Source organism: Callithrix jacchus, chromosome 5 (assembly GCF_049354715.1).
Source record: "Callithrix jacchus isolate 240 chromosome 5, calJac240_pri, whole genome shotgun sequence".
Classification (NCBI taxonomy): Eukaryota; Metazoa; Chordata; class Mammalia; order Primates; family Cebidae; genus Callithrix; species Callithrix jacchus.
In genome coordinates this window covers 7,438,604-7,452,384 of record NC_133506.1, presented here as the reverse complement: position 1 = coordinate 7,452,384, position 13,781 = coordinate 7,438,604, and the positions used below count along the sequence as shown (strand labels likewise).

Here is a 13,781-nt window from a genome sequence, read left to right as displayed (position 1 = left end):
GCCCATTTGGGTAAGTTAATAGCTAGTTTATAGGCCATGTGATGGGAAGCATTATTTCCGAAAATCAACAGATTAGATGCTCATTGCTGTTGATTTTCAGAAATATTGTTAAGAATATTTAATAAAAATTTCAGAAAGCTTAGTTTCTTTTGGGCTGCAAACATAGATCTAGGGAAATAAATACTGCTTAACTTGTTTTTTTTGTTGTTGTTGTTCTCTTTTAAGAGACAGAGTCTTACTCTGTTGCCTATGCCGGAGTGTAGTGGCATAATTGTGGGTCACTGCAACTTCGAATTCCTGGGCCCAAGTGATCTTCCCACCTCAGCCTCCTGACTAGCTGGACTGCAGACACACACCACCAGATACTTAGGAGGCTGAGGAGGGAGTATTCTTTGGGTCCAGGAGTTCGAGTCTAGCCTGAACAACATAGCAAGACCTTATGTCTTTAAAAAACAGAGATGAAAAAGAAAGAAAAAAAAGGATGTATGTGAAGGGTTAAATTGGAATAGTTTCCAGGTAGGTAGTTTTCAGCATCATGCTTTGGTGAAATCATGGTTTTGAGGCTACATATTACATTCCTGCCTCTTCCTTCCCCCAGCTTTCATTGCCTTCATTACATTCATGCCTGGGACGTGTTCCCAGGACCTGAGTTAGGCATTAAGATCATGGGAATCCAAGATTTTCCCATGTCTTCTAGTATATTTGTTCACAAGAAAAGAAAAACTTCCTCCTTGCAGCAAGGCGTTTTCAACCACTGTCAGTCACTGAGGAATCTTTCACTAAGAATCCTTTGAATAGAAATGTGGTCAAGGAGAGGAAAGGTATCAGCAGTGATCATACCTTACAATAGTGTATTTCATAGCACATGAAGTACCTTCTTATTTGTTTATGGTAAGAAGGTAGGCAGAGAGTTTAGTGACTTGCCTATTGTCATATACATGTGGTAATTGCCAGAGAGGGCATTCTGGACTTCTGTTAGTTGGAATTGCTTTTGACTACAAGTGGCAGAAAATGTGGCTATAATGACTTATATAAAAAGTATTATTGTTATTACTATTATTATTCTTATAATTTTTGGCTATTTCTTTTTTTTTTTTGTTATTACTATTATTATTTTTGAGATGAAGTCTCGCTCTTATTGTCTAGGCTGGAGTGCAATGGTGTGATCCTGGCTCACTGCAACCTCTGCCTCCTGGGTTCAAGCAATTCTCCTGCCTCAGGCTCCTGAGTAGCTGAGATGACAGGTGCCCACCACCACACTTGGCTAATTTTTGTATTTATAGTAGAGTTGGGGTTTCACCATGTGGGCCAGGCTGGTCTTGAACTCCTTACCTCGTGATCCACCTGCTTCAGCCTCCCAAAGCGCTGGGATTACAGGCATGAGCCACTGCGCCCAGCCTAATTTTTGTATTTTTAGTAGAGACGAGGTTTCACCATGTTGGCCGGGCTGGTCTCAAACTCCTGACCTCAGGCAATCTGCCTGCCTTAGCCTCCCAAAGTGCTGGGATTACAGACATGAGTCACTGTACCCGGCCTATTTATTTATTTTTTCTTTAATATAAGAAGTCTGTTTAGCAAGTCATGGAAAATTGAAAAAAAAAAACACCAGAAGTCTGAAGGTAGATAGTAGCTGATTTTTGATGTTAAGGCCTATGTTTGTTATGCTCTGGGCCAGCTACTCATATATACAAGATGGCTGCCATAGCTCTATCTGCCTTCAAGGCAAGAAGGATAAAGGTAAAGGGCAGAATAAGGGCAATAGCAGTTATCAGGAAATAAATCATTTTTCTAGGAATCCCTCAGCAGATTCTTACTTAGTTTTCATTGGCCAAAACTGTCCCTTGGCTACCCCAAGCTTGGAAAGTGGCTGTCAAGGAGGTAACTTCCATTTTAGTGTACTCGCTACTGTTTAGGTCATGGTCAATGAAAAATATTTAATCATACCTTGACTTTAGCCACGTTAATTTCGAATTCTCTTAGAGTTCATACTGTATAATTTAAACAAACTATCTTATTTATTGTGTATGATAGGACTTTAGCATCTATGTAAATGTTAAGTTCCTTTGTGTCCAGGACTAGATCTACTTTTTGTGTGAGGATATAGAGTGTCATCCTTGTTACGGAGAAACGAACCGAGGTATCTTTAAGTCCACAGCTTATGGTCCCTTGCAAATTACACACTATTGTGAACCACTAACAAAAAGCTTATTGGGTTAAGCAGAATAATGAAAGTAGAAACAGAGGACAGAGAAAAATTTAGAATGGGAATACTAAAGAACCCTTATTTCAGACAGAAGACTGTGGAGAATGGATTTACTTGGAAATAAATATAGTATTGTTTTCCATGCAAATAGAGAGCTTAACCTCACTCACAGACTTTTTTTTTTTTTTTTTTTGAGACGGAGTTTCGCTGTTGTTACCTAGACTGGAGTGTAATGGCAGGATCTCGGCTCACCACAACCTCCGCCTCCTGGGTTCAAGCAATTCTTCTGCCTCAGCCTCCCGAGTAGTTGGGACTACAGGCGCACACCACCATGCCCAGCTAATTTTTGTATTTTTAGTAGAGACAGGGTTTCACCTTGTCGACCAGGAGGGTCTCGATCTCTTGACCTCGTGATCCATCTGCCTCGGCCTCCCAAAGTGCTGGGATTATAGGCGTGAGCCACCACGCCTGGTCCACTCACACACTTTTTTAATTCACACAGTAAGAGGGTAGAAGCATGTGGAAAGAACATTGTGCTGAAGCCAGGAGCCTCGGGTCTAGATCTGGCTCTGTTTTCACATAACTGTGTGATACTGGACAAGTCATTAACCTTTCTGATTTCAGCTTCTAGGATGGGAATAATTGCTGCTTTACGGGATTGTTTTGAGTATCAGAATAGTATATATTTAGTATATCATGGCACCTGGCATGTAATGAACACCTCTGGTAACTGTTTTTACTATGATCCTTAAGATATTTGTTGTGTGAGCTTAGACAATCCCTTTTGCTTTAAATTAGTGTCTATGGACTGCAAAGGTTAGGTGTTATTCAGTTTCCTCTCAATTCTAAAATGTCATGTTTCTACACTAAGTACTTCAGTTAGAGCATTGTTATAAAGATAACTTGTGGAATTCTGGCTGCAGTGAGCATAGGAGAGACCATGGGAAGATGACATTCTCTGGTGTCTTGAAAGATGTCACTGTATAAACCAAATATTTGTTATAACAAATGTTTCTGGCCGGGTGCAGTGGCTCATACCTGTAATCCCAGCACTTTGGGAGGCTGAGGCAGGTGTATCACCTGATGTCAGGGGTTCAAGATCAGCCTGGCCGACATGGTAAACCCTGCACTTCAGCCTGGGTGACAGAGTGAGACTTGGTCTCAAAAAAACAAACAGTCGGGCATGGTGGTGCGTGACTGTAGTCCCAGCTATTTGGGAAGCTGAGGTGGGAGGATTGCTTCAGCCCAGGAGTTCTGGGCTGTAGTGTGCTGTGCCAATCGGGTGTCCGGCATCAGTGTGGAGACCTCCAGGGAGCGGGAGACCACTAGGTTGCCTAAGGAGGGGTGAACCAGCCCAGGTCAGAAATGGAGCAGGTCAAAACTCCCATGCTGATCAGTAGTGGGATTGCACCTGTGAATAGCCACTGCACTGCAGCCTGGGCAACATAGCGAGACCCTGTCTCTAAAACAAACAAACAAACAAACAAAAAAGCCTGTATGTTTCTGAGACACTATAAGGACCAGAAGTACTTTTTTTTTTTTTTGAGACAGTCTCGCTTTGTCCCCCAGGCTGTAGTGCCGTGGCACGATCTTGGCTCACTGCAACCTCCAGGGTTGAAGCGATTCTTACCATGTAGCTGTGCATGCCTCGATGCCAGGCTAACTTTTGTATTTTTAGTAGAGATGGAGTTTCACCATGTTGGCCAGGCTGGTCTCAAATTCCTGACCTCAAGTGATCTGCCTGCCCTGTTGCCTCCTCTCAAAGTGCTGGGATTACAGGCGTGAGCCACCGTGCCTGGCCCCCAGAAGTACATTCTGAATTACCCTAGTCCACAGAGAGAAGCTGTGAAATGCTGGGCAAACCACTGAGTGGAGATGCAGGTTGGGGATAACTAATCTCATGATTTATCTCAGTGGATAGCTTATGTGTTATAGTTTAGAGAAAATGAGCACCGCAGTGCCCAGAGTTGGGGAGGGTTTGGGGAACTGGCACACTCCTGGTAATGTAAGTGGGTGTTTTACTTCTGAGGGATATTTTCACGGTATGTGTCAAGAGCCTTTGACCCAGCAATTCCCCTTCTTAGGATTTATCTTAAGGGAAGAGTTATGGATGTGTACAAAAATTTAGCTACAAGGATGATGCTTTAGCAGTATATTTTTTGTTTTTTTGAGACAGGGTCTCACTCTCTCACCAGGCTGGGTGCAGTGGCCCGATCTTGGCTCATGGCAACCTTTGCCTCCCAGGTTCGTGCCTCAGCCTCCTGAGTAGCTGGGACTATAGGCACCTGCCACCATGCCCGGCTAATTTTTGTACTTTGAGTAGAGATGGGGTTTCACCATATTGGCCAGGATGGTCTTGATCTCTTGACCTTGTGATCCACCTGCCTCGACCTCACAAAGTGCTGGGATTATAGGCGTGAGCCACTGCGCCTGGCTATTTATTTTTAATTTTTAATTTTTAATTTTTCTTTATATTTGCTGATTACTCACAGATACTTTTTATTTTTTCTTTTATTATTATTATTTGAGACGGAGGCTTGCTTCATCCCCCAAGCTGGAGTGTTAGTGGTGCGATCTTGGCTCTTTGCAATGTCCACCTCCCGGGTTCAAGTGATTCTTTTGTCTCAGCCTCCTGAGTATCTGGGACTACAGGCATTTGCCACCATGCCTGGCTAATTTTTGTATTTTTAGTAGAGACAGGGTTTTACCATATTGGGCTGGCTGGTCTCAACTCCTAACCCCGTGATCTGCCCGCCTTGGCCTCCCAAAGTGCTGGATTACAGGCGTGAGCCACTGCACCTGGCTAATTTTAATTTTTATAGAGACAGAGTCAACTAATTACAGATGATTTTTATTCTTTTAGAGACAAGATCAACTATTATACTTACAGATAATTTTTATTTCTTTAGGGACAGGGTCTCTCTATGTTTTTCAGGCTAGACTTGGACTCCTGGACTCATGTGGTCTTCTCACCTCCCAAAGTGCTGGGTTTACAGACCTAAGCCACTGTGTCTGGCCCACCTCTTTCTAATTCCAAACATATTTACCTCAAGGAGTGTCTTTAAGTTACCCGAGAAACTAATTTTTACATCGATTGGACAAAGTAAGGCTATTTTTTTTTAAGAGACAGCGTTTCTCCCTGTTGGTCAGGCTGGTCTTGAACTCCCAACCTAGGTGATCCACCCACCTTGGCCTCCCAAAGTGCTGGGATTACAGACGTGAGCCACTGGGCCTAGCCCAGAGTAAGACTATTTTCAGCAAATTGTAGGTGGTGTGCAAAATTACAAACGTGATGGTAAAACCAAAGTAATTACTGGGGAATTTACTTAGATTTATGTGCAACCATTTCTTTCTTCAGAAGGTGACCTGTTGAGAAAAGCGGTACGAATCCTGGGAAAAACCTGCCCTTCTGCACTAAGTGGGAGACAATGTCACAAGTTAGACGCTCTTATTCCTATGATGCCCCCTCGGACTTCATCAATTTTTCATCTTTGGATGAGGGAGATACTCAAAATGTAGATTCATGGTTTGGTAAGTGCCTGCTTTCTCTGGCAATTTTAAGGATTAGTGGCTTGCTGAGGACTTTTCAAAAATAGAAGGGATTGTAAGAAAATAAATATCAACTCCTTTCTGCACCAAGACATTTTGTCATCCATGATATTATGGGAATAATTGAAATGCCCAGTATTTGGGGAATGGAACCATCAGTGCAAATTAATATTTTGTAGTTCAGAATGTCAGATTTAAGCTTTATGTGGATGTATGGGAAAATTCAGATGAACCAGGGTTCAGCAAAACTCCATGCTCAAATATGTCTGTAGTGATGGCAGCCACATAAAAACTTTCTCTGTTATCATTGGGCATAGATTATATCACAGCTAGGATATTGACCTTCATACAGTCCCCCAGTTTTACTCAGATTTCTCCAGTTTTACTTGTATTCACTTTTTTAAAAGGTATGTGTATTAAGTTCTCTGCAGTTTGATCATCTGTATTAGTTTATGTATCTACCACCACAGACAAGATACTGAACAGTTCTGGTATTACGAGGATCTCTTGTATTGCCCTTTTATAACTACTCTCACTTCCCTCCTGCCACCCCTCCCTCAATTCTTTTTTTTTTTTTTTTTGAGATGGAGTCTTGATCTGTTTTCTAGGCTGACGTGCAGTGGTGCAGTCTCGGCTCACTGCAACCTTCGCCTCTGGGTTTCAAGCAATTCTCCTGCCTTAGCCTCTCAAGTAGCTGGGATTACAGGCACCCACCAGCATATCTGGGTAATTTTTGTATTTTTAGTAGAGACGATGTTTCGCTATGTTGGCCGGGCTAGTCTTGAACTCCTGACCTCAGGTGATCTGCCCGCCTCAGCCTTTCAAAGTGCTGGATTACAGGCGTGAGCAAAACAAATAGTGATTTGTAATAGTGATTCGTTGTAATCAGCTCTCAATTCATTTTTCTTTTTTGAGGCATAGTTTCACTCTTGTTGCCCAGGCTGGAGTGCAATTGTGTGATCTTGGCACACTGCAACGTCTGCCTCCCAGTTCAAGTGATTCTCCTGCTTCAGCCTCCTAAGTAGCTGGGATTACAGGCATGTGCTACCACACCTGGCTAATTTTGTATTTTTAGTAGAGAAGGGGTTTCTCCATGTTGGTTAGGCTGGTTTCAAACTCCCAACCTCAGGAGATCCACCCGCCTCAGCCTCCCAAAGTGCTGGGATTACAGCTGTGAGCCACTGCACCCAGCTCTCAATTCATTTTTAAATGGAAGGATTATGCTATTAAGAACCCAATCCCAGAAAGAGATAGCATTGCTTGGCCAACAATAAATAAGAATGTGGTTATATTTTTACGTTACTTTGGAATATTATCTGATGAGGCCCTTTTGATTCTTTCTCATGTCTCCATCCTCCTTATCCAGAGAAATCACTATCAATATTTGGTGGGGAGCAGGAGTGAGTCCATTGCAGCTATGCTTACCTGTATAATGCTTTGTCCAAATGTGTGCACTTATCCCTATAATGCATTGTCTAAATGACACCTGCCAAACAACGGCAGGTACCGTTCTTTTGGAAAAGGACTTTAATGGCATCCACTGGGGATCCTGAGAGGAAGAGTCCATTGGAGGTGGTGTGGGAGGAAGGGTCAATACAAGGGCCAGCTGTCCTGCAGAGATCTTCCCCGTGCCCTTGCTTCACTGGAACCCTAAGGAAATGGCTGGGCTGTCTCAAGATTTCTTTTTTAAGCTTTTCTTTAAAATAAAAAAGAAAAGAAAAAATTAGTGTAAGTATACAATTAAATACAATTCGGGAGAAAAAAAATGACCCCACTATTTTTCCAAAACCACCTTAGTTTAAAATTTTTTTCCTTTATTTTTCTTTTTGTTTTTGCCAGAATTCTTTTGGCTAACAAAACGACCTCAGTTTTAATATATTACTTTCCATTTTTTTCCCCAAATAGTCACATCTTTTTACACAGTTGCAATCAGAGTATATATGCACAGGGTGGTTGTTGCTGTGTCTCATTGCATTCCTGAAACTCTTATCACTAGGCTGTTGGTGGAACACACCCTTCCCTTCTTTGTACTGATGTCTGGGCACAGTAGAATCTAAGATAAAATTTCTTCAAAGAACCTAGCTCTGCTCTACCCTCACACACCCCTTATTCCTCCCACCACCCCAGTGAGGAGGAAACTCTGTAAGACTATACAGATGGCCAGGCGTGGTGGCTCACGCCTGTAATCCAAGCACTTTGGAGGCCAAGGTGGATCACCCAAGGTTGGGAGTTCAAGACCAGCCTGACCAACATGGTGAAACCCTGTCTTTAAAAAAAAAAAAAAAAAAAAAAAATACAGATATCTCTTGTAAGCCCTACAGTTCCTGATGGTTACAGTTTTCTTCAAGAGGAACATGATGTATTTAGGAGGTAGATAAAGCCAGTTCATGCTTGTATGACCCTAAATATGTACCGAACAAAGATAAGGAGTTATTCACAGAGCAGAATTTGTACTTTTCCTTTTTATAATACATTGTTCAATGTTGCAGTTTTTTAGGGATTGTTTTTATAGTCTATCTCTGACGTGTAATGTGTACTTTTTGTTTTGATTGCTAGAACTTTGCTTGTACTTGCCAAGTGTACTGGTAGGGAGCTTTAGCTTGCATTTTAAGTGCATGATAGTGATTTGTTTTGCTTCCTTGCTCATTGTTTGGACAATGATGATCTTCCCTTTTCAGAGGAGAAGGCCAATTTGGAGAATAAGTTACTGGGGAAGAATGGAACTGGAGGGCTTTTTCAGGGCAAAACTCCTTTGAGAAAGACTCATCTTCAGCAAGCTATTGTCACACCTTTGAAGCCAGGTAAGAAAATATCTTAGAAAAAAGCTCCTTGGCAGAATGGTGGGACAGTGTTTTAGAAGCCTGAGGATTTGGGAAAATTACCTAAATGCTCTATCACTTTGTTTATTATTGGTGAAACGGGCTAATTCATTGAATGATGAGTGTAAAACTAATGATGTGCTACACTTAAAAAAGACTCTTGGAACTAAAACTAACATAGAATTTTTTTTTTAAGATGGGGTCTGGTTCTGTCACTCAGGCTGGAGTGCAGTGGCACAGTCATAGCTCACTGCAGCCTCAAACTCCTGAGCTCAAGAGATTCTCCTGCCTCAGACTCCTTAGCAGCTGGAATTATAGGTACTCACCACCATGCCTGGCTGAATTTTTAAAAATTTTAGTAGAGATGGAATATTTGCTGGCCAAGCTGGTCTTGACTTCCTGGCTTCAAGTGATCTTCCCACCCCAGATTCCCAAAGTGCTGGGATTATAGGTGTGAGCTACTGTGCCTAGAGGCTAACAGAATTTTATTGCCAGATACAGTTATGCCAGATACTTTCTTTTATGACAAGATTTAACGTAACCTAATCTGGGTCTGGCTGGGAAATAAAACAGCAAAAAAGAAGAGTGTGCTGCTTGTCATTTTACAAGAATTCTTTGAGTTATGTATCTGATTTTAAAAGATGATTGGCATTTAAACTGGTGGGTACTAAATCTGCAGAATATTATCTGTTTGGTCAGAACATAAGAAGCATTTTTTAAGTGGTCATAAAATCCCTCTTGAAAATGATTCTTTTGAAGAAAACAGCTCTATTTAGATCTAATTCACACATCATATGATTCACTTGACAAACATTTCAGTGTTTTTAAGTATATTCACAGAGTTGTGCAACCATCATCCTGTCAGTTTAGAACATTTGAAAAATATTCCATGGGTGAATCTGAAACTGTTCTCCATCACACCATTAACTGGAAGGGCCTTGTCAGAGCTAAGTAGATGTATTTTCAGCTTAGTTTAGTTGGCAGAGTCTGAGCTACTAGGCTGAGTTTCAAATAATTAATTCATGAGTATAGGTGCTATCTATTAAATTTGGGATCTGGACAAGGAACCTGAACTTTGGCGTCTATCTTTCTTGCACAAGGGGTTATAACTATGTGGCATGATTCACATGACATACTTGGAATGCTGGTGGCCTAGAGTGCTATATCTTCAGGCACATTTTATTAGTTCGTTCCGTGTGGGGAATTTTTTGTTGCTGTGATGGTATTTGCGCTCTTCTTGAATTGAAGGAGAATGCAATGTTACCTAGTTTGTCTGGACTACATTCAGTTTAAGACTGTTTGTATCCAGTGGTTTCTATCATCAAATAGAGCAGCAAGCATCAAAGTAAGAGACGTTTGCTGGGACCATGATGTGGCAGTTTGCTGGGACCATGATGTGGCAGTTTGCTGGGACCATGATGTGGCAGTTTGCTGGGACCATGATGTGGCAGACACCATGTACACTACTTATATGCATGCCCCTTAGGCCCCTCAAAGTCTTTGTTTTTTTTCTCGGTGAGATGGAGTTTTGTTGCCCAGGCTGGTGTGCAGTGGCACAAGCTCAGCTCACCGCCAACTTCCACCTCCCTGGTTTGAGTGCTTCTCCTGTCTCAGCCTCCCAAGTAGCTGGGATTACAGACATGTACCACCACACCTGGCTAATTTTGTATTTTTATTAGAGATAGGGTTTCTCCGTGTTGGTCAGGCTGGTTTTGAACTTCTGACCTCAGATAATCCGCCCGCCTCGGCCTCCCAAAGTGCTGGGATTACAGGCATGAGCCACCATGCTTGGCTTCTTTTTTTTTTTTGAGAGACAGTCTCACTCTGTTTCCCAAGATGGAGTGCAGTGACATGATCTCAGTTCACTGCCATCTCCACCTTCCAGGTTCAAGTGATTCTCCTGTCTCAGCCTCCCAAGTAGAGGGGATTGCAGGTATGCACCACCATGCCTAGCTAATTTTTGTATTTTTAGTAGCGACAGGGTCTTGAACTCCTGGTCTCAAGTGATCTACCTGCCTTGGCCTCCCAAAGTGCTGGGATTACAGGTGTCAGTCACTGTGCCTGGTCTTTGTATTCTTATTATACATTCTCACCTCTCCATTAATGCTATTCCCAATGCCTTGAATATCCTTAACAGAGAAGTACCTACTCACCTACTCATTGTTCAAAGTCCAGCTCAAATATCCTTTTTTCTGTAACTGATTCCCCTTATCTCTGTTCTCAAAGCACCTATCATGCGTCTATTTTAATTTCAATTTCTCATTGAGTTGTTGGTATACAGAAATACAATTAATTTTTTTGCTTTTATTATTATTATTATTATTATTTTGAGATGGAGTTTCGCTCTTGTTACCCAGGCTGGAGTGCAGTGGCGTGATCTCGGCTCACCGCAACCTCCGACTCCTGGGTTCAAGCAATTCTCCTGCCTCACCCTCCTGAGTAGCTGGGATTACAGGCACACGCCACCATGCCCAGCTAATTTTTTGTATTTTTAGTAGAGACGGGGTTTCACTAAGTTGACCAGGATGGTCTCAATCTCTTGACCTCGTGGTCCACCCGCCTCGGCCTCCCAAAGTGCTGGGATTACAGGTGTGAGCCACTGCACCTGGCCCTTTTTGCTTTTATTATTATTTTATTTCATTTTCTTGAGACAGAGTCTTGCTCTGTTGCCCAACCTGTAGTGCAATGGCATGATCTTGGCTCACTGCAACCTCCACCTCCTGGGCTTAAGCAATCTTCCTGTGTCAGCTTCCTGAGTAGCTGGACCACAGGCATGTACCACCTCAATGAAATTTTGTATTTTTTTGTAGAGACAGGGTCTTGCCATGTTGCCCACGTTGGTCTTGAACTCCTGGGCTCAGGCAATCCACCTGCCTTGGCCTCCCAAAGTGCTGGGATTACAGGTATGTACCACAGCGCTTGGCCTGCTTTATTATTTTTAACTGTTATGTTAACAATTGTACATATTTATGTGGTGCAGTGTGCTATTTTGAAAGTGATCAAATCAGGGTAATTAGTATATCCATCACCTCAAAAACACTTATCATTTGTTTGCCCGGGGAACATTCAGAATTCGCTCTTTTAGGTATTTGAAAATATACTGTAAATTGTTATTAATTATGGCTATCTTATAGTGCTATAAAACACTAAAACTTAATCCTCCTATCTAGCTATACTTCTTGTATTTGTTAACTAACCTTTGGCTACCTTTCCTTCCTCCCTACCCTTTTCTGCCTTTAGTAAACACTATTCTGCTCTCTACTTCTGTGAAATAAACTTTTTAGCTTCTACATAGGAGTAAGTACTTGTGATATTTATCTTTTTTTGGTGGGGGGGAGATGGAGTCTCACTCTGTCACCTAGGCTAGAGTGCAGTGGTACGATCCTGTCTCACTGCAACCTCTGCCTCATGGTTTCAAGCGATTCTCCTGCCTCAGCCTCCTTAGTAGCTAGACTACTGTCATGTGCCACCACACCGGCTAATTTTTGTACTTCTTAGAGACAAGGTTTCATCATATTGGCCAGGCTGGTCTTGAACTCCTGACTTCGTGGTCTGCTCACCTTGATCTCCAAAAGTGCCGAGATTACAGGCGTGAGCCACCACGCCCGGCTAATATTTATCTTTCTATGCCTGTCTTATTTCACTTAACATAATGTCCTTCAGGTTTATCCATGTTGCCATGAATGACAGAATTTCCTTCTTTTTTTCTGGCTAAATAGTATTCCATTGTAGGCTGGAAGCTGTGGCTCATGCCTATAACCCCAGCACTTTAGGAGGCTGAGGCGGGTAGATAGCCTGAGGTCAGGAGTTTGGGACCAGCCTGGCCAACATATTGAAACCCTGTCTCTCCTAAAAATACAAAAAATTAGCTGAGCATGGTGGTGGGCACCTGTAATCTCAGCTAGTTGGGAGGCTGAAGCAGGAGAATCGCTAGAACCCAGGAGGCAGAGGTTGCAGTGAGCTGAGATTGGGCCATTGCAGTCCTGCCTGGGCAATAAGAGCAAAACTCCATGTAAAAAAAAAAAAAAATAGTATTCCATTGTACATATATGTCACATTTTATCTGTTCATTTGTTGATGGACATTTCAGTTGATTTTGTATCTTGGCTATTGTGAATAGTGCTGTAATAAACATGGGAGTGCCGATAGATATCTCTTTTATGTACTGATTTCCTTCACTTTGGATATATACCCAGTAGTGGGATTGCTGGATCGTATGGTAATTGTATTTCTAATATTTTGAGGAGCCTCCATGCTGTTTTCCATAATAGCTGTACTAATTTACTTTACTACTAACAATATGTAAGGGTTCCCCTTTCTCTGCATCCTCATAGATGCAGAGAAATTTTAAACTTTTTTTTAGAGTATTCATTCTAACTGGAATGAAAGGAAATGTCGTTGTGATTTTTAATTTGTATTAGTGATATTGAGCTTTTTTTTACATACCTGTTTGCCATTTGTATGTGCTCTTTTGAAAGATGTTTATTCAGCTTATTTGTTCAGCCGTTAAGTTATTTGAGTTCCTTGTATATTCTGGACATTAGTCCCTTGTTGAATGAATAGTAGTTAACAAATATTTTCTCCCAGTCTTTAGGTTGTCTCTTCACTCCGTTGATTGTTTTCCTTTGCTGTGCAGAAAAGAAATTGCTACAACAGAAAGTGCAGAAAGTTGCAGAAAGTTTTTAATATAATGCCAGGCTGGGCATGGTGGCTCATGCCTCTAATTCCAGCACTTTGGGAGGCTGATCACCTGTGGTCAGGAGTTTGAGACCAGCCTGGCCAACGTGGTGAAACCCTATCTCTACTAAAAATATTTTTTAAAAAAATTAGCTGGGCGAGGTGGTGGGTGCCTGTAATCCCAGCTACTCAGGTGGCCGAGGCAAGAGAATCGCTTGAACCTGGGAGGCGGAGGTTGCAATGAGTTGAGATCACACCATTGCACTCCAGCCTGGGCGAGAAGCAAAACTCAATCTAAAAAATACATTTATTTATATATATATATATATATATATGCATATATATATATATCTTCCAATTTGTCTACTTTTGCTTTTGTTGTCTGTGCTTTTGAGGTCTTGTTCATAGAGTCTTTGCCCAGAACCATGTCCTAAAGTGTTTCCCATATGTTTTTATTTTATTATTTTATTTCTTTTTTTATTTTTGAGACAAAGTCTCACTCCGTTGCCTAGGCTGGAGTGTAGTGGTGCGAT

General features: G+C 41.8%; 1 protein-coding gene across 11 annotated transcripts in view; it reads left to right on the top strand.

The window, feature by feature from the left end:
• TPX2 (TPX2 microtubule nucleation factor) overlaps positions 1 to 13,781 on the top strand; it is a 67,772-nt gene that overhangs the window by 8,528 nt on the left and 45,463 nt on the right. For 6 of the 11 annotated variants that reach the window (XM_035298175.3, XM_035298171.3, XM_078371145.1 and 3 more), the window contains 2 exons: positions 5,562 to 5,734; positions 8,431 to 8,553. In XM_035298175.3, coding sequence (XP_035154066.3) covers positions 5,632 to 5,734; positions 8,431 to 8,553 — 226 coding nt within the window. In that variant the 5' untranslated portion in view covers positions 5,562 to 5,631. Of the gene's footprint in view, positions 1 to 1,146; positions 1,245 to 5,561; positions 5,735 to 8,430; positions 8,554 to 13,781 lie in introns of all 11 variants that reach the window. The other 5 variants (XM_078371147.1, XM_054255146.2, XM_078371144.1 and 2 more) reach the window with 1 other exon arrangement.